The 27,217-nt window shown below is 54.8% G+C and overlaps 11 protein-coding genes across 11 annotated transcripts; 5 read left to right on the top strand and 6 right to left on the bottom strand.

The window, feature by feature from the left end:
* BO66DRAFT_355432 (putative MFS sugar transporter) lies at positions 1–2,138 on the bottom strand (the record flags this gene model as incomplete). Its single annotated transcript, XM_025644853.1, has 3 exons — positions 1–631; positions 708–1,978; positions 2,045–2,138. The coding sequence occupies 3 exons, from the start codon at positions 2,136–2,138 to the stop codon at positions 470–472; spliced, it is 1,527 nt and encodes a 508-aa protein (XP_025501049.1). The 3' UTR covers positions 1–469.
* Positions 2,139–4,842: 2,704 nt separating this feature from the next.
* Positions 4,843–6,653, bottom strand: BO66DRAFT_160789 (uncharacterized protein). The gene is made up of 4 exons (XM_025642221.1): positions 6,121–6,653; positions 5,680–6,052; positions 5,504–5,621; positions 4,843–5,451 (listed from the first exon to the last, which is right to left on the bottom strand). Exons 1-4 carry the CDS (start codon positions 6,274–6,276, stop codon positions 5,031–5,033), a joined length of 1,068 nt encoding a protein of 355 aa, XP_025501048.1. The 5' UTR covers positions 6,277–6,653; the 3' UTR covers positions 4,843–5,030.
* A 1,286-nt stretch (positions 6,654–7,939) lies between these two features.
* On the top strand, positions 7,940–10,228 carry BO66DRAFT_355425 (putative isoamyl alcohol oxidase). The gene is made up of 3 exons (XM_025644852.1): positions 7,940–8,536; positions 8,613–8,813; positions 8,868–10,228. Exons 1-3 carry the CDS (start codon positions 8,283–8,285, stop codon positions 10,108–10,110), a joined length of 1,698 nt encoding a protein of 565 aa, XP_025501047.1. The 5' UTR covers positions 7,940–8,282; the 3' UTR covers positions 10,111–10,228.
* A 646-nt stretch (positions 10,229–10,874) lies between these two features.
* Positions 10,875–12,705, top strand: BO66DRAFT_473663 (arylsulfotransferase family protein). Its single transcript, XM_025653073.1, has 2 exons — positions 10,875–11,882; positions 11,950–12,705. Exons 1-2 carry the CDS (start codon positions 11,064–11,066, stop codon positions 12,628–12,630), a joined length of 1,500 nt encoding a protein of 499 aa, XP_025501046.1. The 5' UTR covers positions 10,875–11,063; the 3' UTR covers positions 12,631–12,705.
* Positions 12,706–13,182: 477 nt separating this feature from the next.
* Positions 13,183–13,641, top strand: BO66DRAFT_287659 (Bys1 family protein; the record flags this gene model as incomplete). The annotated part of the gene is made up of 1 exon (XM_025643146.1): positions 13,183–13,641. A coding segment is annotated over one exon (459 nt), but the record flags the coding sequence as incomplete, so codon positions are not given.
* Positions 13,642–13,856: 215 nt separating this feature from the next.
* BO66DRAFT_394019 (uncharacterized protein) lies at positions 13,857–15,347 on the bottom strand. Its single transcript, XM_025647889.1, has one exon. The coding sequence runs from the start codon at positions 15,099–15,101 to the stop codon at positions 13,998–14,000; it is 1,104 nt and encodes a 367-aa protein (XP_025501044.1). The 5' UTR covers positions 15,102–15,347; the 3' UTR covers positions 13,857–13,997.
* An 888-nt stretch (positions 15,348–16,235) lies between these two features.
* Positions 16,236–17,859, top strand: BO66DRAFT_379894 (zinc-dependent alcohol dehydrogenase; the record flags this gene model as incomplete). Its single annotated transcript, XM_025645878.1, has 4 exons — positions 16,236–16,386; positions 16,438–16,805; positions 16,849–16,927; positions 16,976–17,859. The coding sequence occupies 4 exons, from the start codon at positions 16,236–16,238 to the stop codon at positions 17,455–17,457; spliced, it is 1,080 nt and encodes a 359-aa protein (XP_025501043.1). The 3' UTR covers positions 17,458–17,859.
* On the bottom strand, positions 17,518–19,086 carry BO66DRAFT_329697 (putative C6 transcription factor; the record flags this gene model as incomplete). The annotated part of the gene is made up of 3 exons (XM_025644036.1): positions 17,518–17,856; positions 17,906–18,338; positions 18,386–19,086. 3 exons carry the CDS (start codon positions 19,084–19,086, stop codon positions 17,518–17,520), a joined length of 1,473 nt encoding a protein of 490 aa, XP_025501042.1.
* Positions 19,087–19,274: 188 nt separating this feature from the next.
* Positions 19,275–20,547, top strand: BO66DRAFT_394017 (DUF967 domain protein). Its single transcript, XM_025647888.1, has 2 exons — positions 19,275–19,725; positions 19,845–20,547. The coding sequence occupies exons 1-2, from the start codon at positions 19,690–19,692 to the stop codon at positions 20,436–20,438; spliced, it is 630 nt and encodes a 209-aa protein (XP_025501041.1). The 5' UTR covers positions 19,275–19,689; the 3' UTR covers positions 20,439–20,547.
* Position 20,548: 1 nt separating this feature from the next.
* bipA (Hsp70 family ATPase KAR2) lies at positions 20,549–23,143 on the bottom strand. Its single transcript, XM_025653072.1, has 4 exons — positions 22,671–23,143; positions 22,434–22,598; positions 21,272–22,377; positions 20,549–21,218 (listed from the first exon to the last, which is right to left on the bottom strand). Exons 1-4 carry the CDS (start codon positions 22,853–22,855, stop codon positions 20,653–20,655), a joined length of 2,022 nt encoding a protein of 673 aa, XP_025501040.1. The 5' UTR covers positions 22,856–23,143; the 3' UTR covers positions 20,549–20,652.
* An 805-nt stretch (positions 23,144–23,948) lies between these two features.
* Positions 23,949–27,185, bottom strand: BO66DRAFT_379884 (putative translation elongation factor EF-1 subunit). The gene is made up of 5 exons (XM_025645877.1): positions 26,704–27,185; positions 26,537–26,608; positions 25,498–26,283; positions 25,265–25,447; positions 23,949–25,207 (listed from the first exon to the last, which is right to left on the bottom strand). The coding sequence occupies exons 1-5, from the start codon at positions 26,927–26,929 to the stop codon at positions 24,000–24,002; spliced, it is 2,475 nt and encodes an 824-aa protein (XP_025501039.1). The 5' UTR covers positions 26,930–27,185; the 3' UTR covers positions 23,949–23,999.
* Positions 27,186–27,217: the final 32 nt, after the last annotated feature.

The raw sequence follows: 27,217 nt of genomic DNA, 5'->3' as shown, positions 1-27,217 counted from the left end.
GAAATACTCTCTATTGTTCCTTTATTACAAACCAGGCATATGTTGACCCCTCAGAGGAAAAGAGATGTAGACATCCTTGCTTAAACTGTTTGTTTCTTCTGTTCATCGCCTCACAAGGGTGGTATCGGACAAACGGCGAGTATCAAGAGCAATTGTCTCGGTTCACTTGATCGCGTTCGTAGTATTCAACTCTAATATCCATATTTCTGGGTTTCCAGTCTCAGCGGCAGTGAAATCCAGACCGATCACTGCGGATCCTTTATAGAAAGAGTAGCCGTACCTGTCGGGCACACTATAACTCACTGAAAGACGCGTGCGCAACAAGCTCGTTCTTTCCCTCGCAGCAAAAGCAAAGAGGATTAAAGTCCTCATTCAGTTACTGTCTAGATAATGAGATTTATCGAGCTCAAATTTGTCGATGACGGTCAGGAAGCATCCCCACCCATATGCACCCCCACTGACCCCGGTCTCATTCCACCTTCGGCGTCGTGACATGCGTGTGCCCACCAGTCTCCTCTGTTGCTTCTCCAGAGGCCCGGCCCGCCTCGCCAGTCTCTACGATCTTCTCAGCCGCAGGAGACCTATCTCCACCAAAGACATGCTGCATCTCCTCTAGGGAGTATTGCGAGGTCTACATCCGGAAGCAATGAATTAGCTTACTCGAGATCACACGCCGATTGGAAAGCCAAGAGACAAATAAAACGTACCTCTTTCAAAAATACATACGCGTAGACCACCACCGCATAATTGAAGATGGCAAACATCAGGAACATCCGCCACCCGACGTTGTCGATCGCATGCGGCGTGATCTGCGACATCATGAAATTGAACAACCACTGCGACGCCGCCCCCACCGTGACCCCGATCTCCCGCATGCGGCTGCTGAAGATCTCCCCGACGTACAGCCAGGGGAGCGGACCCCAGGACATGTTGTAGCTGAAGGCTTCGCAGTAGGTCATAAGGATCATGGCGATGCCGGCCGGGGAGGCGTGCGTAGCTGACGCGTTGGTCGGGTGGGTGGCGAGCACGCAGGCGATGATGAGCATGAAGGAGCCCATGGCGGCAGCGCCGACCATGAACGGCCAGCGGCGGCCGACGCGGTCGAGGACGAAGAGCTGGAAGACGCACACGCCAACCACTTTGACCAGCCCGAAGAAGCCCGTCACGAGCTTGCTGGAATTGCCGGCCCCGACCGCCGAGAAAATCTGGGTCGCGTAGTATGCCAATGACGTATTGCCCGTCAGTTGAGCGGCGAGCTGGATGGTGAAGGCGATGAACAGGCGGTACCGGTTGGCCGGGAGGAGCAGCTCGCGGAGAGTGAAGCCCTCCTTGATGCGGGCTTCCTCCGCGATGCCGGCCAGGATCTCGTCGAACTCCTGTTGGAGCTCTTCGGTCTCCTCGCCGCCGCGGACCCATTTGAGCGATTCCCGGGCTTGGTCAATCCTGCCTTTGGACGCGAGCCAGCGGGCACTCTCTTTGACGGCCAACATCCCGAACAGAAGGAGGGAAGAAGGCAGCAATTGCAGACCCAGCGCGATCTGCCATTGTTTGGTCGCGGACGGCTGATCCTTGGCCACAGCGTATGTCACCCAGTATGCGATCATGACCCCCAGAGTGAAGAAGAGCTGGAAGCATGCCCCGAGCCGACCCCGGAGCTCTTTGGGCGACATCTCGGCCGCGTACACTGGAATCAAGACAGTAGCAGCTCCAATGCCGAGTCCGGCGATAACACGACCAGCATAGAAGGTGCCCAGCGTGTGGGAGTTGACGACCTGCAGGATGGTGCCAACAGTAAAGACCAAGGAGCTAACAATGAGCCCAAGTCGTCGACCGAGATACTTCGCAATGGGAGTCGTGAAGAAGCAGCCGAAGAAAGCGCCCGCTTGAAGGATGGAAACAGCATTGGAATTCACCGAGGTCTTCTGAGCTGTAGTATATCCGAAATCATTCTGAAATGAGGATAAGGTGAGGACGCCGCCTGATGTAGGGAACTGTATGAGTATCCAAAGATTAAACTATTGAGCTTGAGCATGGTATCACCCACTGATGACACCGGTGTCAAAGGCAAAGGCAAAAGAGCCCATGCAACTAGCAGACACCAGGCAAATAGCCCGGAAGAGACCAAGCTTTCGCCCCATCGTGATGGCTCAATCGCTGGCCGGCTGGTTCGTGTACAGGTCGAGATCAACGTGCCCAAGCCGGAAGAATCCCGAGAGAAATGAGAAGCAGACAGCGCAAGAACGGTGGTTATGTAGAACCGGCCGAGAGGCGGGACATAATGGGAATCTCAAGTTATACCCCTGTCATTCCGTGATTGTCGCTTGCGCGTTCCTCGTGCCAGGGCTGGATTGGGCGATGATAGTAGGCTAGGAATCCGTCCATTCATCCCAAATATCTCTTGCCTGTCGTGCAATCAGATAACAGACCACGCGGTGTCAGTGCGGGAAGGCCCCTGTGTATGACTTGTCTGACCAGGCCTTGTCTGCCGTGTCCCCCGCTATCAAGTCATAGACGCAGCTCTAGTGTAAAAAAGCTGTCAGTGAGAGTTCAAGCTTGAGTCTTGATGCGCTCGACTCTGGGCTGGTGGTTGGCTCTGGATTGGCACAATCTGGGTGTCGATGACGTGATAGCCATCGTGACGGTTGCACCGAAGAGCCTTGGCCAGGATGACAGTGGTTCAAAAGGGTTGCGACGAGTTTGTGGCTTTTTCGCGTCTGGATGGACTTCCAAGCCAGAGCTTCGAAATCTTAGCCATCGAAGCAGCGACCACCTTTGGTCTGGGATTGCTTGCTGGCATCGAAAGAGATCACGATTGATAGGCTACCCCGCAATCAGAAGATCGACATGTTAGATGCACATGATTGGCGGGACTGAAGTTGGGGCTGAATCAGCTGGAGTGGATAAGAATCATCGATTCTGTAGCTGCATGTACTCCGGAGTAAGATCACTGAAATGGAGGATGAAGATAATCATAATCAAGATGGTGAAGCATAGTAGGCGGGTGTCTGGTGGCCTGGCAGGAGAAGCCTTCTTCCACCCAATCGAGGCAAAGGTCAAGATATGACTCTGTGGTTATTTGACTGTGACATCACGATAGTGAGCCAGAAGCTTCATCCAGATTTGTAATAAGTGAGGTGAAATGTCCTACAAACTTGATGAACAGTAGGGTGATTGATTGTGGATTAGTATGACTTGGGTACATGAAGGTTGCTGCCTATTTGCACATCCTCTTCCAGAAAAGGTTAAGCTTATCACCTGATCTTCAATTTTTGATGCCTAAGGCATGAAACCGCCAGGCTGCAATGGTGCCTCGGCTCAGGGGCGAGGATAAGAAAAGGTCCGCGGAGTCTTCACCATCTACTCTCTGCTCCGAGGCTGTCGGCGTCAAGCAAAGACAGTCTAGACTAGTCCGGATGCCTCCGAGAAGGACTTGAGTCTAGTCAAGCTTATTATTAATTTATTTCCTGCACGAGCTCACCAACGTGAAGCGCACCAGGATTGTACTACTGCATCCTTGCAGGTTCCACCTCTGAGAATAGCATCGTCGGGCCTAGCCCCCAAGTCCCTAAAGCCGACTGCGCAGAGAAAGCTTTGTCTACGAGGATAAGGGTGAACCAAACGGGAACAGTCAACAAGCCGAAGCCATCAGTACGGGTAATACGATGGATGCCGAGCTTTGTAGCACAAGACACTTGACTCAATAGCTCCCTGGATGGAGGCCACACTCCAGGAACGATACGATCGAGTGACACAGAGAAATTGGAAACAGTGCCACCAACAGACCGTCCAATGCTTCGGGGTCGGAGTCATCATGACTCGTTCAACATGATCGGGAATTCCGGCGCGGATCTGCATAACATGGGTGATTGACCTCAGATCCAAAACATAAACACAAATATGGGTTTGAATTTGGACGGATTGAGGTTATGTCCCGAAAACCAAAATTGAAGCAACTATGGATGAACGGTGGTTTTGAGTATGCTTCACACGCGAAGATCGTCACTTGCACCACATGGGTGCGGGTCTATCTCGTCATATCCAGTCGATTAGGCTTGAGGTGCTTTTGCAGTTGAGTTTGCCTCTGTCGACGCTTGATGCTTCCGTCCGTTCCAGAAGGCGTTGCTTCCAGAGACGCTTCGATTCACCGGCCAGAAAGACAAAGGAAATTTTAATCGGCAATTTGGCGGAACTCTTTTCCCTTGCCACCTTGCGCAAACTGGGTCCCTCGAGAAAAGAAAAAAAAGTCTCTGGTTGCTCGATCACTGTTCATTCTGTATCCCCAGTCACCGGGGAACTGAAAGCGCTGAACTCCGTCCCCGGCGAGACCGACCAAAAAAGCAGATCATGCAGATCGCAGGACAGAGGAGATAAGATAGGGACATCCTCCGCAAACCCCAAATTCAGGTCCTTGTCGAGTTGTCGCAGCAGAGACGGGCCAACATACCGTTCGGGCAAGCACCGGCCGGTGCAGAGCCGGGTTCAATCGATGGATTCATGGATGCTGGCGCGCAGTGGCCACTGCGTAAAAAGTTTAATCAGGCCGGGTGGAGACACCGCACGCTCTCCCTTGAACCTCCCTCCCTCCCTCCCTTCCTCCCTCGCTCCACGGTTCCGTATGCCAATAGATCGCTACTGTTCCATGGTTCACCACTGAGACATCCTGCTTTTCAGGGCATCGGCTGGCTGTCACTTGCTCTTGGGAAATGACACGGTGGGGGTGGCTTTCAGCCAATCCCGCTGCCATCACCATCTCAATCTCCAGGGCTGACAAGCAGAAACAGGGAAATGGCAATGTTAATGCCTCAGGTATATAAATTTCTCCCAAAAGTGAAACCAAATTCATTAAGTATAGTCGTAGACTGCCTACCATGACAGTCGTGCCCGTCGTCATCAGTATGGTATTCTAGATACCGCACATGCCCAGAAGAGGAAAGACATTATCGGAAAATAGGGACCGAAAAGGAAGAGAAAGAAAAGATAGAAATCTAAAGAGAGAATGGTCTCGTCAAAGTAGGTTGTTCAGTGCTCGATCATCGTCCAAAAGATGACCCATCAGACACTACCGAGATGTCGACTTGTTTCGTAATACCACGGCCGGCCTCCAGCGCCGAGTTCTGCTGGTAGGCCTCACGCAGGATCTGTTCGACGCTGTCGGCGTCATCATCCCTCCGTTCCTGATTCTGTGATGGCGCAGTGCCATTTTTCGTATTGCCTTTGTTGCCGCTGAAGGGTCCAGTGAGCTCGTAGGAGCGTGACTTGGCATTGCTGGAGAATTTCCTCACAGAGGAGATCAAAAGTGGTCGGATACAAGGGATGGATGAGGTCATGATGATGATCACGTTCTCAGTGTAACCCCAGCGGATCAGTTCCACGCCTCCGGACGCGCCAATATTGGTCACACTGGGCACTTGGTCGAGTTTGGTGGTTTTGATAATAGACGCAATCATAGCGCTGGTGGTGCGGTCTTAGCGCGAGCCGATCAAACGAGGGATGGTCCACTTACACAATACCCAGACTCAGCAGGATGATCAAACTGATCTTGATGCGAAGTTTTAGATTCAGGTTCCAAAAGATCACAGTAGGGAAAACTGCCAGGAACAAGTCGGTCGCGGTATTGATGGCTGGTTCAAACAATCAGTCCAGAGTTTCGGTCAAATGTGTAGGGGATCAGATGCGTACAGGACTGGAAGTAGGCAAAGTGAATGACCGCAACCGTGTTACCGCAGGTAGTCTCCGTTCCGGGAACCCACAATGCTCGGACATTGCGGCAAATACTGAGTGGTAAAACGGCGGCGATGATGTTGCAGACTAGCTGCAGCATCATGGCTGTCCAGAGCGCGATCTGGTATGGTTTCTTTCCGCCAAGGATTCCGAGCAAGTAGAGAACGAACGAGGAACGGGCAATTCCGGTGCTGAACGTGACGAGCGGTACCTGGATGGCAATGTCCTTCAACACTGCTTCCAAATCTGACAGTTCCAGAGTCTCGAGGTCTTTGCCAAAGCCATGCCGGACGGAATTGGTTAAAAGCCCCATGGAAGAGAGGGTTAGGATCTGAGACGGAGACAGACATCGCATTAGAGGTAAATTGATAGCAGAAAGGCCGCAGGTGAATCACTTACCAGGGCCGCAATCATCAGCACATCGTCAATGTGGAAGTGACGAATTTTGATTTTAGCAGCGATGCGGAGAATGAGGATGAATGTGGTGATGCCGACGGCCGCCCAGAGACCACTCAACAGGGCCGGGCCGGCATTCGAAGAACTGTCGGAACTCATCTTGACAAGGAGCACATCCTGGCAACCCTCATTGCTTCAGTGCCAGGTACGAGGTAGATATATCTCCGGAGGGTTGAAAACGCCGAATTTGGGGTTGCAGTTTTATAAGCTTTCGGGTCCAGGGGAAATACGGTTTTGTGGCCCTGTCGACGGTGACTTGGCGAGGACAAGCAAGCAGGAAGCAGACGAAGCACTGCAGTGGCAGCAGCCAACAGCAGTCATGGCAGTAGTTAAGATAATTTAAGACTGGCGTTGCCAGAGAACCGTGGCGCGGACTGGCGAGCACCCAGCCAAAATTTTCGTTCCTCCTCCAATTTCTGAGTCTAACCCTTCCCTTCCAATTCCGACACAGCCAATGTAACTCCAGCATGGCAGCTGCAACCCAGCGGCAATGCGGTCCCTTTCCCAATGGGCGGCTTGGTCCGATCGATGGGCAGGTCAGGTTCGGTCACTTCGATAGTAGTCTAGTGGTTCTGGGCTTCTGGGCTTCTGGGTTAGCGCCACGCTTGTGGACACAGTCACCACGAGGAGATGAGAACTTTAACCTCCCCCCTGCAGAAATGATCATCACTACCACATGGCATTGAATCCAGTAACCATGCGCAAATGACGCCAATCTAGTCTATCTTTAGGGCGCCGTTAACGACTAAGTTAAATCTTAGTCTTTTAGTCGGTGTGTTCGATCTGCAGTGTCTGCCTCCAGTCTGGATGATCCCTTGCCCCAAGCGTTGGCTTCGACAGGATGCTGGGTCCATGGAGAAGTGTGGGAGGGGGGAGGAGGAGAAAAGAGCAGTGGTGGGTCAAGGTCGAGAATGCGGCAGCTGGTAGGCAGACACATCGGTGACTTCTTTCGCTTGGAAGTTTTCCGCTGTCACTCGGAAGTCCGTGACTATGGGTACGTGGCCCAGAGGGAAGCTATCATTAGTAGAGATATCATGACCATGGTTTTCAAAATCTCTTTACCCCTGAACGTGAACACGAAGAGAAGGTCCTGGCGCTGAGCAGCTGGAAGTTGTGGTCTAGCATCGTGAGACAGGTGCCTTGCCCAATGCGGGTGCCGAAACCGATAAACCGATAATATTATTATTCAAGGGATGACCGGATGAAATTTCAAGCCCGCCTTAGCCGGATGGTGAAAGAGAAGCCCTAGCTAGTAGTAGCCAGCAGCCACCAATGACGCCCAAGGAGTTTGGCTTTTGGAATGGTGTAAAGCCTATTATGGCAGCATGCCAATTGTAGGGCTCGGAAGGCGGCGGAGGGATGAAAGAGTGGAATTTTGGCAATTGATGGCTCCTTGGCACAGTGCCACAGCGAGAGAGTGAGTGGGAGTCTGGGAGAGATAGACTAGAGATAGGAAGCCAAAGATGGAATGGATGGAGGCAAGAAGCAGAGCCACTGAGCCAGACACTGCACTGGCAGTGGACAGTGAGTGCCAGCCAGGTGGGCACTGGCAGACCTCGGTCACCACTGGAAATTGTCCCCACCAGGCCGAGTGCGGCGCTTTGCCTCTTCCAGTTAGCCTGCATCCATCCAGATTGAGCGACTTCCGATTTGCCGAGCTGCGGTACACCTTCTGGCCTGAGTCCCGCTATCTAACTACTACTAGACTCCTGGTAGACTCCAGGCTCCATCCAGACTCTTCCTCTACGGTCCTCGGTTCTACCACTCCCTCTCTCCTGGTTGATTTCGTTTGACTAAACTCACTAAATTCACTAACTCACTAACCTGACTCCTGCAACATTATTGTTATTCTCTGCCTGGCTGTGTGCCTGCAGCGCACCACGGATCTTCCCCACTATTCTCCGTTCCCCTCGAACTAAACGCTCTTAGGGAACATCTCCGAGATGGCCTGCTTCCAATAGCTCAGCTCGTTGGATGGATCGTGATATGGTCTGTCCGTTTAGTACTCGCCAACTAGAAGTATAAAGTACCTCTACTCCCTTAATCATCTTCAACTTCACATCCCAGTCAATCTTCTAGCAGTCCTTCTACTTTTCGTCCTCACAATGAAGGCTTCCTGGGCTTTGGCAGCAGCCACTGCTGCTCTCACTTCCACGGTCTCCGCCACCGACGCCGGCGATTGCCACTGTCTGCCTGGTGATGACTGCTGGCCCTCCACGTCCAGCTGGGATACTCTGAACAGCACGGTGAACGGTCGCTTGATTGCGACTGTTCCCATTGGTACTCCTTGCCATGCTCCCAACTACGATGCTGCCGCGTGCAAGGAGTTGCAAAGCAACTGGTACTACCCGCAGACCCAGTAAGTTCACACCCCTCCTAAAGGACATGCACACGTCTTGCCGCATCAACCAAGCTAATTCCACGCCGCTTTAAAGTATGGACACTTCCTCGTCTGTGATGCAAACCTACTTCGCCAACCAGAGTTGCGATCCTTTCACCTCCGTGGATAGACCTTGCCTGCTTGGCAACTATGTGGATTATGCCGTCAACGTCTCGTCTAGCGATGAGGTTGTTGCGGCTATCAACTTTGCCAAGTCCAACAACATCCGTATCGTCATCCGGAACACTGGCCATGAGTGAGTTTCTCTGCACGTTGACATATGACGATCCACGGCTAACAGCAGCATTAGCTATCTTGGTCGTTCCACCGGTGCTGGTGCTCTGGCCATCTGGACCCACCACCTGAACAACATTGAGTATGTTGACTGGTCCGATTCCACCTACACTGGCCCTGCCTACAAGCTCGGTGGCGGTGTCATGGGATTCCAGGTTCTTGATGCTGTCCACGCCAACGGCCACGTTGTGGTCGGTGGTGAGTGTCCCACCGTCGGTCTTGCCGGAGGTTATCTCCAGGGTGGTGGTCACTCTGCTCTGAGTACCTCGTTCGGTCTGGGAGCCGATCAGTCTTTGTCCTTCGAGGTCGTCACCGCTGCTGGCGATGTTGTCACAGCGTCTCGCACCAACAACACCGACCTCTACTGGGCCCTCAGCGGTGGTGGTGCCGGTAACTATGGCGTTGTTCTGTCTGTTACCGTCAAGGCCTACCCCGATGCCACCGTTTCCGGTGCTGGCGTTCAGTTCACCGCGGCCAACGTCACTACGGACGTCTTCTTCGAGGCCGTCGCTCGCTTCCACGAGCTGCTGCCCGCTATGATCGATGCCGGTACCACCGTCATCTACGAGATGACCAACAGCATCTTCCTGATCAACCCTTTGACCGGTTTCAACAAGACCAGCGACGAGGTGAAGACCATCCTTGCACCTTTCCTCTCCGCCCTGACCGACCTGGGCATCACTTATGCTGTCTCCTACACCGAGTACGATTCGTACTATGAGCACTACGAGAAGTACATGGGTCCTCTTCCCTACGGCAACCTGGATGTTGGTACCTACAACTATGGTGGTCGCCTGATCCCCCGTTCCGTTCTGGACTCCAACGTGACTCCCTTGGTCTCTGCTCTCCGCAACATCACCAGCGAGGGTATCATCGCTGTCGGAGTTGGTCTCAACGTGACCAGCTCCAACGACGTCGCCAACGCTATCTTCCCCGAGTGGCGCAAGGCGGCCGTGACCATGCAGATTGGTGCTGCGTGGAACGAGACTGCCCCTTGGTCTCAGATGGTCGAGGAGCAGTACCAGATGACCCACCAGGCTGTGCCGCAGCTCGAGGCCGCCACTCCCGGCGCTGGTGCTTACCAGAACGAGGCGGATTTCAACCAGCTGAACTGGCAGGAGACCTTCTTCGGCTCCAACTACGACAACCTGACCCAGATCAAGAACAAGTGGGATCCTGACCACGTGTTCTATGTTCTCAAGGGTGTGGGCAGTGAGTACTGGACCGTGTCGGAGTCGGGCCGTATGTGCAAGGCTTAAATGCCTGTACATGTGTCTTTAAGGATTGCCTTGTTTTCTGGGATGTATATAATGATCGACGTGAACTATAGATTAATTAGTTATAGACTCGGATTGCATTTGTCGAGACATTTTTGTCATCAGAGGGATTCAGTCGCTTGAATTTTCAATATGCGTAGGGCATGCTGGTAATCTATACCGTCGATCTACTCTTCCACGTGAAGACGTACTGTTCAATGCCATGGTTTTGAGCTTGAACGTACTCTGCAATCATCCAAAGATAGCGAGAATATGCCAGAATACATGGGATACGTAAGTCTTGTGCTGTTGCTGCTGCTGCTGCTGCTGCTGCTGAAGTGGTGATTAATGATATCATGGGCGGCTAGGGAAAGCATGCCGGACATGAGCTGTCAATTCCACTGCTGAATTGTAAGCCACTAGTCAATGTAATCCAACATCATGCAGAAATATCGAGTGCCTGCCTTCCTGCAACATACGTCAAGGGTCCAAAGCCATCAATAAACGATTGTTCTGCATGGTGATCAGCCTCAATTAACCGAAATGGAAGACAGGAGATTAAGAGGACAATCCATTGCGCGTCCGGTGGCCATCGACCACCAATCAAGGGGTCTAGCCCGCTCTCCGCCTACCGGAACAGGCAAGAACCATCACCGCCCGGGGGATGATCCGACAAATCGAGTCCACTCAACTATACTGCCTTGAGGCCAGTCCCTCCTCTTCTTCCCTTCTCTGTGCCGTCCCTGTCTTAATATCTCTTTGCCCCCCCCGCTTTCTGCGATGTTTTATATTCTTCTTAACCGTCGCTGTCTTCTCTACAGTTGACTTCTGTCATTCTTTCGACCAGTCCTTCCCTCCGCCCTCTGGGGATACGCTCTTTTACCCCCCTCCCCCGTATATAACCATCTGTATATACACCATACCCACAAATCGCCGATGATCGATAATCGACCAGCATGATCCGCACACTCGCCCTCGCCAGCAGCGCGGCGCTACACCTTCTCCTCTTCCTTGCACCCCCCACCGCGGCCGACAATTTCCCGTATGTCGGATACCGAACCGCGGCGTTCCTGCCCCCCCAACTCAAAGTCACCAAGACCGGCGCCACGGACCCGGGGTACATCTTCGTCGGGCCGCGGGGCAACCAAGGGCTGGGGACGGCGGCGCTGATCTACGACGAAGACGGGCAGCTGGTGTACGAGGGCCCGCCGGAGGTGACGGCCAACTTCCGGACGCAGCGGCTGTACAACGAGGACGTGCTCACCTTCTGGGCGGGGGACATGACGGACCTGGGGTTCGGGTACGGGACGGTGCACATCCTCGACAACACGTACCGGGAGATCTACACGGTGACGCTGGGGGGCAACTTCGTGTCGCCGTTCGCGGAGCCCCGCGACTCGTACATCGACCTCCACGAGAGCCACATCACGGACCGCAATACGCTGCTGGTGACCGCGTACAACGTCACGCAGCACGACCTGACGGCCATCGGCGGCGCGCCGGACGACTACATGCTGGACGGCATGTTCTTTGAGATCGACATCGCCACGAATGAGATCGTGTATGCGTGGAGCGCGCTGGAGCATCTCGCGGAGATTCCGTTGGAGATCTCGAAGCAGGGGCTCGGCGCCGAGTACGGCACCAAGGAGAAGCCGTGGGATGCGTATCATATCAACTCGGTGGAGTTGATGGACGAGGGGTATATCATCTCGTTGCGGCATTACTGGTCCGGGTTTTATATTCATAATAATGGCACGGTGATGTGGCGGCTTAGTGTAAGTGCATCCTGATCTTCGTGCTTGAGTTGAGTTCCTTCGATGTGTGAGGTCTAACCTCGTCCAGGGGGAGAAGAACACGGGCGACTTCGAGATCGACGACAAGGCGGTCTTCTCGTGGCAGCATGACATCCGCGTCTACAACCAGACGGCCGAGGGCATGGTGCTGAGCCTGTTCAACAACGCCAACACGCCGACGGAGACGGTGGCGGCGACGACGGGGCTGAGCTTCTACGTCGACCTGGTCGCCCACAAGGTGTCGACGCTGCGCGCGCTGTCGGACGCCGGTGACGTGATCCACAGCGTCAGCCAGGGCAGCTTCCAGCTGCTCAGCCCGGAGTCCGGGCATGTGGTGCTGGGGTACGGGTCGATCGCGCGGGTCAAGGAGTACGACGCGCAGGGCCGGGCGGTGCTGACGGCGCAGTTTGGCGAGGACAACGCGGTGGCCTCGTACCGCGGGTTCAAGTGCCCGTGGAAGGCGACGCCGTTCTGGCCGCCGGCGGTGGTGGCGATCCGCACGTCGGACGATCAGGCGACGGTGTCGATGAGCTGGAACGGGGCCACAGAGTATGACAACTGGGCGATCTACGAGGTGGCGACGGACGGGGAGGCGAGTTTCGTGAAGAGCGTGCCGCGGGCGGGGTTCGAGACGACGGTGCATTTGAGCGGGCTGACGAGTCGGTCGATGCAGGTGGTCGCGCGCGAGGGGAATATCCCGTTGGGCATGTCGGCGGTGATAGATGTGTAGGGTGTATAGATGCATAGCTAGAGCTAGACTCGCTGCCGCACAGTGTACATTAGACTGTACCTTTTTATTGGAAAGACACATTAGATATTGCTTACCTTTTCTGTTATACTCTGCCCACACTCCTATGCTTGTACTCCAGTATAGCTTCTGTACAACCGATGAAGGAGCACAGTCGAACCGACAGTTACAACTGACGTCGGCCATGTCGTAACCGCACATGAGTAGATCGCACAGTGATCCGAGCCGTCCGACGTGTCCAGCTGTATAGCATACGCATACACTATTCACTGGAAAGAATGAGCTAGACGTACGGTACAGTGAAGCTATATAAACACCTTCGCCTCCAGCTCCTACACAATACACAATACACCTCATTCCACCACCAAGCCCTAACCAACCAACCTTCAACACAACAAGCACACAACTGAACCACCCCCCTCACCTCCTCGTTATAAACCCAAACCGAACCCAACCCCAACCCCAAAAATGCACCCTCTAACCCTCCTCCCCCTCCTCCTCCCCCTCACAACAACCACAACAACAACCGCAACCCCCCTCCCAAACCCCCCAATCAAACCCGCCAACGCCACAATCCACAACGCATGCCTCTTCCCCATCTACCTAACGCCGGTCTCCTCGACGACGCCCCCGGAAACCTGTCTGCCCCAAAACACCACCTGGACGGAACCGTACCGCCACGACGCGCAGACCGGCAGGATCAGCCTGAAGCTCACCACCGTCGCGAACGGGCTGTACACGGGCGCGCCGCAGACCATCTTCGCGTACAACTACCTCGAGCGGCCGGGCCAGGTGTGGTTCGATCTGTCGGATGTGTTTGGGGATCCGTTTAGGGGTTATAGAGTTAGGTTGGGGCCGATGGGGCCGATGGGGCCGGTGGGGCCGGGGAGTGGGAATGCGTCGGAGATGATTGTTTGGGAGGATGGGGTGCCGCCCCGGGGTAGTCAGGTGAGGGTTGTGGGCGGGGAGGTCGGGGTGGGGTTGGGGGTTTGTGTTTGATTCTCTCTTTTTATAATATCTAGCCTAGCGGGGGTTTGGGGGGGGATGGTCTTTGGGGATGGTCTTGGGGAGTGGGGGAGGGGGCTGGGTTGTTTATTTGGACTTGGGTTATTGGGGTTTGGATTTGGATTCTTTGTTTGTTGATGGTTGGGAGGTTGGAGAGGGAGATTGATAAGTACTATAGTCTTTGGTTGTAGGAATGGATTGTGGTTCAGTCTGGTTTTGATATTGAGCTGTTGGGCGACATTACAGTAAGCAAGATGTTGATGTATGAAATACGGCAAAGGACGATCTACCTCCGTAACGTCGCTTCAAAGCTGGCTACGAAAGCTGGCTACTACGGCTACAACCTAAATGCCCGCATGCTCCGCCGTCTCAATCATCCGGTCCAATGCCTCCAATATCTGGCCCCGGTCCTCCGACTCCACGCAGCCCAGCGACCGCCGGCACGTCACGACCGACACATACCGCAGCACGGGACAGACCTCCTTCATATGCTTCAGCACCTCCGACCACAGCGTAGCACTGCCGTGGGCGTACGTCACGCAGATCTGCACGCGCTCCAGCGTCGGGCCGTACCTTCCCAGCCACCCCATCAGGTCCTCGAGGTTGATGTACGAGCCCGCGACCTCGACCCGCCTGAGCGGCGCGGGCGCACGCAGCGACGGATCCTCATCGGCCCAGATCGCGCAGCGCAGGGGAATCACGTAGGAGCGGAAGAACACCCGCGGCGAGACGACGTGCTTGAACTCCTCGAGCTGCGACGCGTTCTGCAGGATCGCCGGCAGCAACACCCGCAGGTACTCGATGGCGCCGTTGTCCTCGGGCTCGTAGACGTGCAGCTGGCGCAGCTCGGTCCAGATGCCCGAGATGTTTGGCGGCAGGTACGGTTGGGGCCAGTCGAGGAGCTGGATCGCGCGGCGCTCGGGCGCCTGTCGCCGGAACAGCACCAGGTAGCGGAGCGGGATCTGGCTGACAGCCAGCATGCGGCACAGCGCGTGCAGGCTCAGCATGTCGTCCATCCGGTCCACCTGGTCCGGCGCGCCGTAGTAGAGCACCATCTCCCGGCACCGCGCCAGCTGGTGCTCCAGGGTCTGGCCCAGCTTGCGCAGCGCCGCATCCGTCCAGAAGCTGTCGCACGGGGCTTCCGGCGGATACACAGCCAGCCGCTGAGGAAATCTGTGGTAGAACTCGTGGTTGGCGATCTCGTCCACCTTGTCGTAGCCCCGCACATCGAGGGTCATCGACAGAGTGCGCAAGCCGCACTGCGCGAAGGGCTGCCGTGCCTTGGCGCTTACCTTCCGGGATACTGTGCGGAGGCTGGTCAGGGTTTCAACCGGGAGGTGCTGCGCCATCTGCCAGAACAGCTCTACGGGCATATTCTCCAGATCGGGGGGAGGGGCTGACTCGCCCGGCTGCGGATTGGGGGGGCTTGCAGGTCTACTAGACTCCATTTTGGGATTTCTACAACACGTATGCGTAAAGGCGCCAGAAGGGTGTCGGCAGAGGTGTCAATAACAGAGGTGTGAGGGAGATGGCGATGGAAGTATGGGCCGGCGAAGCAGAGTGCTTCGGTAGCGTAGCATTTATACTCTCCATGATTGCCTGCAAACTGGGATTGATGTCTATACTGTCGTTAGTTCTTGATAAACACCGATCAACCGAAGGAGGACAATAAGATTGTATGATTTGACAAAGAGCCGACCTTTGTCAAGTTGCTGTCCCGGATCGGATCCCTTCGAAGTAGACCTTATGCTTTGTACAGCTCTGAAAAAGCCCACTATATTCATTGTGTCTAGAGGGGCTGACGTTCGTCTCAGCCATCTGCCTTGTCGAATGATAGAGCTGAAGAAAACAAAGTTGGACACAGACATAGATTGTCGAAGTTTGAGTAGATCGAGCTGAGATGTATGACCCATAGTCGCAAGGCAAGCCTGGCATCTTGATGGCTTGTGTTAGAGACAATCGTAGCTGTAGAGACAATCATTGTGTCCTATGACAATGAGCGTTGAAGGCGATGGAGAAACCGCTCAGGTCAAAAGAGAGCCATCAATTCAAGTGGCTATCGCAGCATCCAAGTTTGGAATCTCGAACCATTGCGTAGGGTGTGGGGTGAAGAGCCAGACAAGACTCCAAAAGTAGTCCTGAACAGCATGCACAAAGCCTGTCATTGCTTGGTAAGGCAACCGGAGAAAACCCTCGGAGAATTGCTGCATGATGCATGCATCTAGCCACCGTGAGGGGTAGTTCACAGATAGATTGGTAGATGGGAAAGGAGTATGATGTGCATGGAGTGAGGAGAAGAGCAAAAGGCGGGGAAGAACACGAACAGACAAAGCAAGCAACCATCAACCACCCCGTGACTTGACCTCTTCTCCGCATGCAATGCTTGGGCCCCTCGGAGAATTACACAGTCTGCAGAGCTCAATCAATGCAAATAAAAGCCAATCGGAGAAATAGCATCATAGGCCCCAAAGTCGAACCAGATTGAAGCTCAAATTGGACGACCGCCAGGTCTACTTAAACCTCCCACCAGGACACATTCTCACCGTCAGCTCATACTAAACAATCTTCTTGTTGAAACAGCAATGACCGTGGAATCCATCCCTCAAATCCAGACCGTAGCTCTGGTCAACGAACTCGGGGGCAGTGTCGAGTTCCGCGAGGACTACCCCGTCCCTACACCGGGCCACAATGAGGTTCTAGCCAAAGTGCTATACACAGGGGTTTGCCAGAGTGGTGAGTACACTGTTTCGATGATGAACCCATACTAAAATCCATGAAATGCAGACTTGCACACGAAGAACGGCACGGCTGCTTCGTCCGAGGGCACACCCATCACAAACATCAAGATCCCCCATGTGGGCGGCCATGAAGGCGTGGGACGGATTGTGGCGCTCGGCCCAGGGTGTGGAACAGACCTAGAGGTCGGAGGGCTTGTCGGAATACGATTCTCAAGTCGGATCTGCAGACGATGCGAGTTTTGTCTAGCCGGAACCGAGCAGTACTGCCTCAAAAGCACCAACCACCTCCATCATGAGGATGGAAGCTTCCAGGAGTACATCGCGTTGGATGCTGACTACTTGACGATCCTGCCGGATGATATCGATCCTAAAGTCATTGGCCCCGTTCTGTGCGCTGGTGTGACGGCTTACAAGGTACTTCACCTCACTCGCCACAAGTATATCGCTGACTGTATAGGCTGTTCTCAATGCAAACATCCGGGCGGGCAATTGGTTAGTGGCGGTCGGCGCAGGGGGAGGCCTCGGGCACTTGGCAGGTGAGTTGTATCGGAGCAGAGCATCCTCATAGAATGCTGACTGGTTAGTGCAATATGCGAAAGCACAAGGAGCACTTGTCATTGGCGTAGATGCCGGTGACAAGCGGGACTTTGTCCTCAAGCTGGGCGCTGTCGAATTCATTGACTTTACCATGACGGACCCGGTTCAGCGCGTCCATGAGATCACTGGACTTGGTGCACATGCCGCAGTAGTAACAGCAGGCAGCGCCAAAGCTTTCGCTCATGCGTGCGAGATGCTACGAGTCGGAGGGGCTTTGAGCTGTGTGGGAATCCCGCCAGGACGGCCAACCTTGCAAACGCCGATCGCCACCATCGTGATCAAAGGGCTTCGGATCACCGGCAACCTGGTCGGATCACTGAAAGAATGTATGGAGGCAGTGGATCTAGTCCGTCGCGGGGTGGTGAAGCCTGAGATCAAGGTCAGACCGTTCAAGGATTTGCCTCAAGTTTATGAGGAGATGGAGAAGGGCGATATTGCGGGGAGAATTGTGCTCCAGATATCAGAGTGAGCCAGCATCTTGCTGAAGGTGTGAATATTCTGTGCAGCATAGGTAGACAGCCACTTCAGATCAGATGACCGATTCAATCCGACATGGAGTGGTGAAGAAATCTTCCACATTAGCTTCCTCAGACTCTTCCGTCTGACAGCTCAAGATCTGCTCCTCAAGCCTGTTATCATCATGCCCGAGGCCCAACAAACGCGCAGGAGCTTTGACCAAAGCTTCAGCAGTCTTAGCCCGGAGCAACGCCTTCAGCATGGGGTCTTGCTCCAGGAAGGGCAGTAATCTCTGGTACAAAGCATGCAGAAAGTCCTGCGGCCTCCACTGCAAGGTCGAGTGCACTGCGCTCGACCCAGCCAGCAGGATGATATCTGCTAGTGAGTTCGTCACCTCGAAGCACTTCAACAACTGCCCGCTTTCAGCGTGATTCTCGGTCTCTGACACGGTCAAAGCTTACCTGATCCCGACCCAATGGGAGCAGGTCCGACTCGGTAAACCCCTGCAGAGAGCAGAGGAGAGAACGGCCGACGACTGCAGGAAAGCGGAAGGTCATGAGCTCCGTGCCAGAAGTCGACGAGAGCAGCCGCTGCGACAGTGCTTTCTGCCAGATCATCGTGCGCATCCATTCTTTAGTGATGCAGTAGTCCGCCAGACGCGTTGACGGGCCACCCTCTTGCCCTCGAGATAGTACTGCCAATGTTGCCTCGGCCTCTGCCAGACACTCCGGAGTGCTTGCACTCCCACGCCCGCTGCAGGTCACATCGAAGGTTGCAAACAGCCGGCCCAGCTGCAGTAAGCCCTTCACCTCTGCACTACCCTCGGAACCGAGATCAGGGATCACGACGGGAAGCGTATTGGACGGTTGTAGCCCTAGATGCATAGCATAGCCCCTGCGAGCGGTCAATAACAGCAACCCTTCGGCAGACAGCACCATTACCTCTCCGAGATCCAGAGCAGGAGAAACACCACCTCCTTGTTGGCAACCACATCAACATCGCAGGCCATGCCCCCGGCATCCAAACCCAAAAGCCTAGCCCCCCGGATGGCCTCCTGTATGAAGGTCATCGCCGTGTGGCGTCGGTTGATCTTGGCGTGGTACACATGCAGGAAGAACGAAGCGAGGACACTTCGCACGTCGGGGCGCTCTCGATAGGAGCTCGCGTCCCGCAGCCTCATGCACTCGGCTGCCAGGGTCGTGCAGTCGACGGTGGCGTTTGAAGTGTGCAGTGGTGACAGTTGCAACTGAGCCATGGTGGCGGCAGAGAGGGCCAGAGCTAGACAGAGAGTGTCGACTGGCGGTGCTGATTTGAGCTTCTCGAGGAGAGCGGGGGCATCGATGACCGGCCAGACGCCGTAGGAGGATTGCCGGTATAGCTGAATAACATACGCCAACGCTACCAGAGGGACTGTAGTGTGGTGCTTTGGGGGAGCATCGTCGGGACTTGGGGACTGGGGGACTGCATGTGTTTTGGGACTCGACAATCGTCGCACCTTGGGACCTCTGCGCCGGACGGGCTTGAGGTAGGTGCAAATGACCTGCTTGGGGTTCTGGCGACAAGCGTCGCAGGGACGAGCGCCGCTGCATTTGATTTTGCGGGCAATGCATTTATCACAGGCTTTTTTGACGAGGTGGCGCATTGCTACCGGAGATGATTGAGCGAAGCGTTGTGAGGAGGGGAGGAGAGGAGAGGAGAGGAGAGGAGAGGAGAGGAGAGGAGAGGAAAGAGGGGAAGAAGCGGAGCAATGCAGATGATACTATGCAACCTTTTCTTTCCTTTCGTTCCCTAGTAACGTTACTACACATCAACTTCAACTACTACATACTACACTACTAGATGCACTATTCATAGACACATACACACACAATTCTCTAATCTCACCGAAGACCAGAACAAACAAAGTCCACCTTCCAATCCCGAACCGCGGAACCGCAACTCCGACGTCATCGGCCCTGATCCACTTTTCTTCGTGTTGGACCTTCCCTCCTCCGGTACTCCTACTGCCTACTCCCTTTTCTTAGCAATTCCCCGCGGGCGAACCCCGATGCAGGCCTGGGACGTGGAGACAGGACACCGGTCCTCCGTACAATAGGTATAAAACCCCTCATCCCAGCTTGTCACTGTTGACTTCACCTCTTACCCCCCAAACAAAAAAACCCTCCCCACCAATCTACCTTGAACCTATACCCAGACCCAAACCACCACAACCACCACAACCACCACAACCACCACAACCACCAAAATGGAAGACCGACCCCTCACCCAAGTCAGCACCGACGTACGTAACCAGCCCTCAACCACCTCCCCTCAAGCCCCCAATCCCAATCCCAATCCCCCACCCTCAATCCCCCCTTTCCATCCCTCCAAAAAAAAAAATACTAACACTAACCAAAAAAGCCAATAACCCTAACCGCCCACGAAACCTCTCCGGCCTTAATCTTCAGCACCTTCACCGCCACGACGGCCTTCAACCTGGGCCTGGCCCTCCGGGACCGGATCCTCAGCCTCCCGGCCAGCTCGCGCAAGCCGGCCCTCATCAGCATCACGCTGACCACGGCGCCGCTACCCTCCGCCTTCACCGACAACCAACCGGTCCCGCCGCACGTCGTCTTCCAGTGCGCCACGGAGCCCGGCACGATCCCGGACAACGAGGTGTGGGTGCGCCGGAAGCGGAACACCGTGCTGCGCTGGGGGGTGAGCAGTTGGTTGATGCGCAACAAGCTCCTGTCCACGCTGGCGGACGCCGAGAAGGGAGGCGTGGAGGCGGCGTTCGTCAGGAAGTATGCGCTGCGGTCCAGTAATGGCGGGGCCGTGGCGGATGATTATGCCATTCATGGTGGGGGGTTCCCGGTGCGGGTGCGCGGGGTGGATGGGGTGGTGGGCGTCATTGTGGTCAGTGGGTTGAAGCAGGAGGATGATCATCAGGTGATTGTCGATGTGGTGCGGGAGTTTATCTCGCAGGGTGGTGGGGGAGAGGTGCCTTCGGCTTAAAAGGTTGTATGAATGGACTATCAATCTCAAATACAGTCGGACTTTTAGTCTGGGAGTCTAACTCTATTCATTCAAGTAACGGATCAAGTAGAGAGCATCGATGAGAGCATCTAGGATAGGTATCATATTTAAACTATCAAACCAAAAGGTTGGTTGGTCTTGAACAATCAAGCAATGCAAACTCCTTAAACAATCCCTCTAAGAATAACTTATTTTACAATTCGTCATGGCCATACGCCTCGTCATCCTCATCCGCCGGGGCAGAGCCATACAGCTTGCTAGTGATGGGGTACGCCACGTTGGACAGCTGCTCCTTCTGCTCCTCGAAGTCCTCCGTGGTGGCAGTGGCAGCGTTGTCCTCCAGCCAGTCAGTCACCTCCTTGACAGCATCCAGAATGGTCTGCTTGTCGTCCTCGTCGATCTGGCCACCCAGCCCGTTCTCGTCATTGACCTGGTTCTTCAGGCTGAAGGCATAGTTCTCCAGTCCGTTGCGGGCCTCGATCTTAGCCTTGATGGCCTTGTCCTCATCCGCGAACTGCTCCGCCTCGGCCACCATGCGCTCGATCTCCTCCTGGGACAGACGGCCCTTGTCGTTGGTGATGGTGATGGACTCGGCCTTGCCGGTGCCCTTGTCGCTGGCGCTGACCTTCAGGATTCCGTTGGCATCGAGGTCGAAGGAGACCTCAATCTGAGGAACACCACGAGGAGCGGGGGGAATGCTGGTAAGCTCGAACTTGCCGAGCAGGTTATTGTCCTTGGTCAGGGAACGCTCACCCTCGTCTAGAACCCGGTTAGTGTCCGACGGACCAAAACATCAACACGATTCAACTTACAAACTTGGATGAGAACGGTGGGCTGGTTATCGGCGGCGGTGGAGAAGATCTGGGACTTGCGGGTGGGGATGACGGTGTTTCTGGGGATCAACTTGGTCATGACACCACCAGTGGTCTCGATACCGAGGGTCAAGGGGTTGACGTCCATCAGAACGACACCACCGGTACCCTCCTCACCAGACAGAACACCACCCTGGACGGCGGCACCGAAAGCGACAGCCTCGTCGGGGTTGATACCCTTGCTGGCCTTCTTGCCACCGAAGAACTCCTCCAGGAGAGCCTGGACCTTGGGGATACGGGTGGAACCACCGACAAGGACAATGTCGTCAACCTCGGACTTCTTGACCTTGGCGTCCTTGAGAACCTGCTCAACAGGCTTCAGGGTCTTCTTGAACAGATCCATGTTCAGCTCCTCGAACTTGGCACGGGTCAGGGTCTCGGAGAAGTCCTCGCCGTTGTGGAAGGCCTCGATCTCAATGCGAGTAGACATCTGGGAAGACAGAGTACGCTTGGCCTTCTCGACCTCACGCTTGAGCTTACCCATGGCCTTGAGGTCCTTGCGGACGTCGACGTCGTTCTTCTTGTTGTACTGCTTGACAAAGTAGTCCATGACACGGTGGTCGAAATCCTCACCACCAAGGTGGGTGTCACCAGCGGTAGCCAAGACCTCGAAGACACCGTCGTCGATCGACAGAAGGGAGACATCGAAAGTACCACCACCAAGATCGTAGACGATGACCTGGCGCTCACCATCGGTCTTGTCCAGACCGTAGGCGATAGCGGCGGCGGTGGGCTCGTTGACAACACGGAGGACGTTGAGACCGGCAATGACACCGGCATCCTTGGTGGCCTGTCTCTGGGCGTCGTTGAAGTAGGCGGGGACGGTGACAACGGCGTGGGTGACCTTCTTGCCGAGGTAGCCCTCAGCGATCTCCTTCATCTTGCCCAGAACCATGGCGGAAACCTCCTCGGGAGTCAGGATCTTGGGGGTCTGGTTGACCTCGACCTTGACAACGGGCTTGCCATCCTTGTTGACGACCTTGTAGGGGAAGTTCTTGGCGTCCTTCTGAACATCGGTATCGTCGAACTTGCGACCAATCAGACGCCTAGACAGCATATTAGCACAATAGATTCCACTCAATCAACCAGACAATAAACTCACTTGATGTCGAAGATGGTGCGGCGGGGGTTGGCGGCGTATTGGTTCTTGGCGGCGTCACCGACGAGACGTTCCTCATCGGTGAAGGCAACGTAGGAGGGGGTGATACGGTTTCCTTGGTCGTTGGCGAGAATTTCAACCTTGCCGTTCTGCATCACACCGACACAACTGCAGGTCATCCGGTTAGTCTCAGTTCGCGTCACAAACACCGCACATGCTCCTTCGGTAGGATCAACTCACGAGTAGGTGGTTCCCAAATCGATACCAATGACAGTGCCGTAGTTGTCTTGTACTGACGAATCATCCTGAGCGTGTGCGGTTCCGAGGAAAGCCAAAGGCGCAATGAAAACAAGAAGCAGATAGAAAACGGTGGTCCAAGCCGTGAAGGGCTTGGCCGCACCCTGGCGAGCGGAGACGCGCGCCATGGTAGGTATGTGTGTTTGTGTATGTGTCTATGTGTGTAGTTACAGTCCTCACCACAGGACACGTAGCGATGGTTTTTTCGAGATCACAAAATGTGAAACTCCCTTTTCTCTCGTCAACAGTGCGTGCCTGTCACGCGAAGAGAAAGAAAAGAAAGAGGATGAAAGGGAGAGAGGGGAGGAGAGGTTGGGTGAAAAGAAAGGCGACGAGGAAAGGGAAGAGAAGAAAGAAAGAATGTCTGGAGGGAGCTTCAGCCAGCTTTGTATGTTCCTTCTTGTATGGGATGGCGGCGGCAAAGAAAGCGCAGCGGCCATGCTGGCCTTTTCGCGGGTATGGCATTTAAGGTTACTTCTCGTGCTGTGATTGGTGGAGAGCGCGTTCAGGGCACTGGCTGACTCAGCAATGCAGGAACACCGCCCGGGATTCTGCCAGCCCAATTTTCCAGGCGGTTCGTCGAACTTGCTAGAATCGCATTCCGATTTGTTCGCTTGCTCCGCCTTCCCGAGGTTCGTCCTTGCATGGAGCCAGACACTCGAACTTGTCCCGATCTGGCCAGTTGGTCATTTAGGTGTAGTACTAGAGACCGTATTCTCCGGTCCCAATCCTGCTCATTCCGCTCATTCTTGCGCCGTTCCATTGCTATCAACCTACAGGAATCAGACAACTGTCCCTTTTTCCTGTCCGCGGGGTCGGGTGGCTGTCCACTATCCCTACTCCGGCCTTTTCTTCATCCTCATCATCAACACCTTGACTCATAAACAAGCCACCAGGGTCTCGAGTTTGAGGAAAGTGGATACCTCTCCACTCAGGAGGCTTCCCGGCTTCCCTTGCTTTCAGTTGCGGCCACTCTGTCCAAGACCCGTGAGTCCGTGACGCTTAAGGCCAGTTTCAGTTGGTTTTGTCAGGATGACACAGGGTCTGACAGGGCTAGTCTAGAAGGGACTACGACGGCCACGGCAGTCGTGGCATCTCCGAGATCCTCTATCTAGTTCAGGCCAGGCTGGCAAAATGGACATCACACATGGATACTCAGGGCGAGTCATTGTCCAGTATACCCCCTGAGACTTCAGAAAACAGTAGAAGAAATAAAGAACTGTCTATGTAGTAAATGCTGCATCTACATGCGTTATAACCGTCTGCTTCTATCTACTCCAACAAGCCAGCGGCCACGGTCTCGCCTCCGGCTCGAAGAACAATCCGCGTAGGCGCTTCTAGAGGCACCGCTTGGTCCATTTCCACGACAATCCGCGCCACTGTACCTGGCGCCACAATCTTGGGCTTCTTCTTGAGAATGTTGCCAGATTGTTTATCCAGAGTGGCCACGAGCCGACTGATCCGTCCCGGCACATGCAGACGACCCCGGTGGATGTCCACCATGCTAGGCAGCAGGTGGTCGAAGGCCAACACTTTGCACGTAAAGGAAGTGACATTGGCAATCGGCGCGGACGCCCGGCAGACCACATCACCCGATCGAAGGTGGATGGGATCAATGTTGGCCAGGTTCAGGACGACGTTCTGACCCGCCACGGCCCAGTCACTGGGTTCTCCGTCTACTTCCAAGCTCCGGATGGTGGCAGTCTCCCCGCTGGGCATGGTCAAGATTTGATCCCCCACTTGTAAGCTACCCGCATCTATGCGGCCAGATATCGACAATGGGTTCTGAACGCTACCACGGAACACATCACCAATCGTCATTCGAAGGGGTTTGTCAACCGCATGGGAATAAGGCTCCGTGGCCTCAAGCTCGTCAACTAGGGTGCGCCCTTGGTACCACGACACGTTCGGGTCATCGCTGCGTCGGGTGACATTATCGCCGCTGATACCAGAGCAAGGCACAAAGTTGATGTTCTTGGGCTGGAAGCCGGCAGTCGTCAGGAAAGACGAGACCTGCTGCTCAATCTCGTCGAAACGCTCTTTGTCCCACTGTACAGAGTCCATCTTGTTCACAGCCACAATGATCCTCTGCACGCCCATACTCCGCACCAACAAAGCATGCTCTTTGGTCTGTCCCTTCAACCCGGACTCGAAGTTGCCGATACTGGAGTCGATCACAAGGACGGCAAAGTCAGCCTGACTGGCACCGGCGATCATGTTGGGCACAAAATCACGATGGCCGGGAGCATCGACAATCGTAAACACCGTCTTCTCCGTCTCGAACTTGTTGGTGGCGATGTCAATAGTCACCCCTCTCGCTCTCTCTTCCGCACCTTGGTCCAGGACCCAGGCGAGAGCAAACGATCCTTTCCCAATCTTCTCTGCCTCTCGCTTGTATTTATCGAGCGTGCGCTGGTCGATCGCCTTCAGATCAGCAAGCAAGCGGCCCATCAACGTACTCTTTCCCGCATCAACATGGCCTATCCTGCTATTAGCAGGCGATACCATCGAAACCGCTGGGGGCTGAGTTTACTCACCAATAACCGCGAAATTCATCGCTCTCTTCCGTTCCGCTTTGCTATACTCTGACAAAACATCTAAGTTCTTGCTCTTGATATTCACCTTCTCCTCAACGCTGAGGTCATTCATCCCACCCGTCAGGTCAGCCTGCGCTTTCTTGTTACCTGCCGATTTGGAAGCAGGCTGTTTCGATTTGAAGCCTGCACGTCCATTAGGGGGAGATCCTATATCTTGCGCCGAATAGCCAAACCTTTAGCAGAGCTTTGTGCGTTGATGACAACATCGTCGGGGCTGGGGCCTGCAAAGTCAAAGGGTTCAGCGAGATCCTGTCCGTAGATTCTGATCAAGTCAAGAGTGTTTGCGGATAAGTGGCTGGGCTCGGTCATCTTCGGCCGGGTCGCAACCCCGACAATGGCGCTGGCAAAAGTGGACGGCGGTGCGCGGATGTTCACGGCAGCCTGCTCTGTCTCCTTGCCGGTCACAGGTAGCTTCGGCTCTGGGCTCGTAGTTGTAGCTTCCTTCTCCTCCTCCTTAGGGCTTTCTTGCGGCGTCGGCTCCGGTGTAGTCTTCTTGCTCGACAAGGAGCTGCCCTGACGAGATCCTTTGCCGAGGGAACGCAGGGATTGCAGCCCCTCCGATGCCGGCTTCTGCGACTTGCCACTGGCCGCCAGCCTCTCGCGTAGAGACAACGGAGCACCTTTCGGTTCACTAGGGGCCGTCGGAGGGGCTTTCTCAGCATCAGGTATATCCGCAGCCGCAGGTGGGGTCGCAGCAGCAGCAGCAGCAGTCGCAGCCTTGTCACCCTCTTTCTTCCTGCGTGCAGCAGCCAACGCAGCCAGCTTCGACACTTTCCCTCCACCCGCGCCCTCGGGCGCACCGCCCAGAAGACCCAGTCGAGGGTACAGCGGCTCCACAAGGATCTCACCCTTGCGGTGTGCCGGGACATTCAGCCAGGGAGCGTCGCGAAAGAAGTCTGCCGCCGAGAAGTGTGCCGCCGGGGAAGGAAACATTAGGGGAGGAGCGGGATAAACCGGCACTGGAACAGAAAAAAGGCCTGTTAGAATAAAAACCGTCCCAGAGCTTTGTGGCGAGGAAGACAAGAAAGACGTCAGTTTGGACCAGTCGCACATACACCCAGTTTAACAAGAAGGACACTTCATGTACTCACATTCCAAAAGGTGAAGATATCCAAATAGCCCAGAAGAACACCACTGCTATGTGGGCCCGAGCCCAACCACCGACGAGAAAGAAATACAAAACGATTGAAGAACGTCGCAAGAAAGGCTTACCTGATGTCCCTTTCGTCTTCGGGGCGGCAGGAGGAGCGGCTTGCTTCTTCTGAAGTTCCTTGAGCTTCTTGCCTGGAGCGAAGTAATGCGGTAGTTAGTTGGGTCTCTGCAACAGAGATACCAGCCCGGGGAGGAGGAATTCATCCTCTGGCAGCAAAAACACGCACCTCTAAGGTAATTCACCGACTTCTCAATATCATCGTAGTAGTGGTAAAGTGCATCCTGGACCTCGCTGCGGGTGGCGGTGACCGAGGGATCCCCCGCACGCAGCTGGTTCAGCACCTCGGTCGTGCACTGCTCTAGAAACTCCTGCTCTTCGGGGTCGGGGGAGTAGTATCCGTCGTCATAGTCATCTTCATCGTAGCTTACAGCCTTGACGCGATGGCGCGACATGGTGAGATTGTCAGATGTGCCTGTCGAGAGAGGCGGGGCAGCTTTGCGGAAGGAGGGGTTTTCGTTCAGAGGGGGAAGGCGAACTGAGTGAGTCGGATGGATGCACCGGTGCGATGAACAGATCTAAACAGGTCAGATGTTCTAAGAACTTCGGCCGTTATTTGCAGAAAATTCTATTTGCCCATCAACAGGCTGGTTGATGAGAGTGAAGGGGGAGATAGTGAAGAGAGAGAGATTGGGCAGGGAGTTTGTGGAAGCCGCGAGCTGAGCTGAGTTGAGTTGAGCTGA

Source organism: Aspergillus aculeatinus (genome assembly GCF_003184765.1).
Source record: "Aspergillus aculeatinus CBS 121060 unplaced genomic scaffold BO66scaffold_44, whole genome shotgun sequence".
Lineage (NCBI taxonomy): Eukaryota > Fungi > Ascomycota > Eurotiomycetes > Eurotiales > Aspergillaceae > Aspergillus > Aspergillus aculeatinus.
The sequence above is the reverse complement of the archived record's forward strand: the minus strand, read 5'-3'. Positions and strand labels throughout refer to the sequence as shown.